At 41.7% G+C, this 2926-nt stretch overlaps 1 protein-coding gene across 1 annotated transcript; it reads left to right on the forward strand.

Annotated features, from left to right (window-relative positions):
- The first annotated feature begins 1643 nt into the window (after positions 1–1643).
- LOC149303370 (olfactory receptor 6B1-like) lies at positions 1644–2615 on the forward strand. The gene has a single exon (XM_089480666.1). The coding sequence runs from the start codon at positions 1644–1646 to the stop codon at positions 2613–2615; it is 972 nt and encodes a 323-aa protein (XP_089336792.1).
- Positions 2616–2926: the final 311 nt, after the last annotated feature.

A 2926-nucleotide genomic window follows, 5' to 3' on the forward strand; every position in this document is an offset into this window, starting at 1 on the left:
AGGAGATACTACTCTGTTGGTGCTCTTGGACATCTCAGCGGCCTTCGATACCATCGACCATGGTATCCTTCTGGAACGCCTGGGAGAATTAGGTATCGGGGGCACTGCGCTCCAGTGGTTCTGATCCTATCTCTTGGGTAGGTTCCAGATGGTGAGGCTGGGGGACAGTTGCTCTCGTAAAAGACAGCTTACATCGGGCGTCCCTCAGGGTGCCATTCTGTCCCCCATGCTATTTAATATTTACATGAAGCCACTGGGAGAGATCATCCGGAGCCATGGAGCTCGGTGTTATCAGTATGCTGATGACACCAAGATCTATCTCTCCATGTCTCCGACTGAAACAGTGACTAAGGATGGCATCTCTCCTCTGGATGCCTGCCTGGGGGCAGTAATGGGCTGGATGAGGAAAAACAAACTCAGATTGAATCCAGAGAAAACAGAGGTACTCTTGATAGGCTCCCCTAGCCCGGGCAGGGAAATTTGTCATCCTGTCCTTGATGGGATTAAACTTCCCCTGAAGGATAAAGTACGTAGTTTGGGAGTACTCCTGGATCCATCCCTACACTTATCATCTCAAATAGATGTGATGGCCAGGAGTGCTTGGTATCAGCTCCGGCTGATTCGCCAACTACGTCCCTGTCTGGACCGGAGGGACCTAGAAAAGGTAGTACATGCGCTGGTAACCTCTCGTTTGGATTTCTGCAATGCGCTCTACATGGGGCTACCTTTGTATCAGGTTCGGAAACTGCAGCTGATTCAAAATGCTGCAGCCAGGTTAATTACGGGGACACCGAGGTCCGACCATATAACACCTATTTTAAAATCTTTACACTGGCTGCCTATATGTTTCCGGTCCCAATACAAAGTGTTGGTTATTACCTTTATAGCCCTAAATGACTTGGGCCCGGGTTACTTGAGGGAACGCCTCTCCCTACATAATCCTCCCCGCACGCTCAGAACTACAGTAAAATGTTTACTCGACCACCCTAAGGTGAGATTGGTAACAACACAGCAACGGGCATTTTCAGCTGTAGCGCCCTCCTTATGGAATGCCCTCCCTGAAGACATCCGCCACAGTGGAACGGTGGAAGCCTTCAAGAAGGCTTTAAAGACTCATCTCTTTCAACAAGCCTATCCTCCCAATTCCATCTAAGATTCTACCTCCCCTATTGTTTCTGCAGTTTGGTTTTAATAGATTGTTATGTTTTTAACAGTTTTTTATCCGATGCTTTTACTGTCGTTTGAATTTAATTCTATTTTAATATGTATTTTATGATGTAGACTCTTTTTTACTGTTTTTACTGTTTGATTAACAACATGTACACCGCTTTGATCGTTGGAAAATGCGGTTTATAAATAAACATTTATTATTATTATTATTATTATTATTATTATTATTAAGTCTCATTGGCTTCAGTGGATCCTTTAAGGTCTGTTAGATCCAGCCCATTGACTCTCATAAATCAACCTTCACAAATGCACCAGAAAAAAATTCACCAAGGACACACCTTACTGGGGCACTCTGGCCATCAATCAGGGCTACAAATCAAATTTGAAAATGTATGGTTTGGTAGGCTTGGCATTCATTAAATGTTTACAGTTGTGACTTCTTTTCCAGCAATTTCTGAATGGACAAAAAACCCATGGCACAAAGAGAAACAGTTAATCAAACAATGGTGACAGGATTCATCCTCCTGGGATTCAGGACTGTTCCTGAACTTCAGATTCTGCTGTTTGTTGTGTTTTTGGTCATCTACGTTGTGACGATGGCTGGAAATATCCTCATAGCAATGGTACTCTTCACTAATCATCACCTGCACAAGCCCATGTTCTTTTTCCTAGGTTGCCTATCTGTTCTAGAGACCTGCTACAGCTCAACAATTCTTCCTAGGGCTTTGGTTGGCTTTATAACTGAGTACAATTGGATTTCGTTCACATGGTGTTTCCTACAGTTCTATTTCATTGGTACCTTTGCTTGTACTGAGTGTTTTCTCTTGTCAGCTATGTCTTATGATAGGTATTTAGCCATCTGTAAACCACTCCATTATGCTGCCCTCATCAACAGCAGGCTGTGCATTCAGCTCTCCTTGACTTCTTGGATAATAAGCATGGTAGCTACCACATTTACAACATTCTTCGCTTCACAGTTGACATTCTGTGGTCCCAATGAAATTGACCATTTCTTCTGTGATTACACACCATTGTTAATGCTCTCCTGTAGTGACACCCATCAGACAGAAACACTGATGTCTGTCCTCGGTTCCACATGCACAGTGCCACCAATGTTGCTGACTCTCATCTCCTATGTTTGTATCATCCGTACCATTTTAAGAATCCCTTCAACCACTGGCAGAAGCAAAGCATTTTCAACTTGTTCTTCTCATCTTATTGTAGTCACAATTTACTATGGAACTCTCATTGTTGTGTACATCTTACCAAAGAGCCTACCAATGAAGGATCTGAACAAAAATTTCTCTGTTTTCTATGCAATCCTGACTCCTATGATCAATCCTTTCATCTATACTCTGAGAAACAGAGAGTTTAAGGCAGCCCTGAGAAAAGAAATTGGCAACCTTCCACATTTCAGAAGAATTCAAGGGACCAATGTTCAATAAAATAGAATGCTTCCATAATGAACTGCAAAGTACTTTCCTCTTGAGAGGATCCACCAAACTCAATAGAAAGGTTTTGAGGTAATTGTTGTGAGATTTGTAATTTCATAATGCTTTCAGAGTAATCACTAAAACTGATGATGTTGTTGTTGTTTTCCTAAACAGGTTCAACATATTTAAAGGCCATTCCATAATTTGAAGGTTTTTTTTTAACTTAATGTTTATTTCCAATCCATCACAAAACCATACACAGACAGATAAGGAATATACACATTACACATAAATGTATACATATCTGACATTAAAGACCTACA

Source organism: Sceloporus occidentalis, unplaced genomic scaffold, assembly GCF_023333645.1.
Source record: "Sceloporus occidentalis isolate IW3139 unplaced genomic scaffold, rSceOcc1.0.p SCAF_14, whole genome shotgun sequence".
Lineage (NCBI taxonomy): Eukaryota > Metazoa > Chordata > Lepidosauria > Squamata > Phrynosomatidae > Sceloporus > Sceloporus occidentalis.

What these genes read in the sequence shown, in the direction of transcription:
- LOC149303370 (XM_089480666.1), top strand. Translation starts at nt 1,644, where the DNA reads ATGGCACAAAGAGAAACAGTTAATCAAACAATGGTGACAGGATTCATC.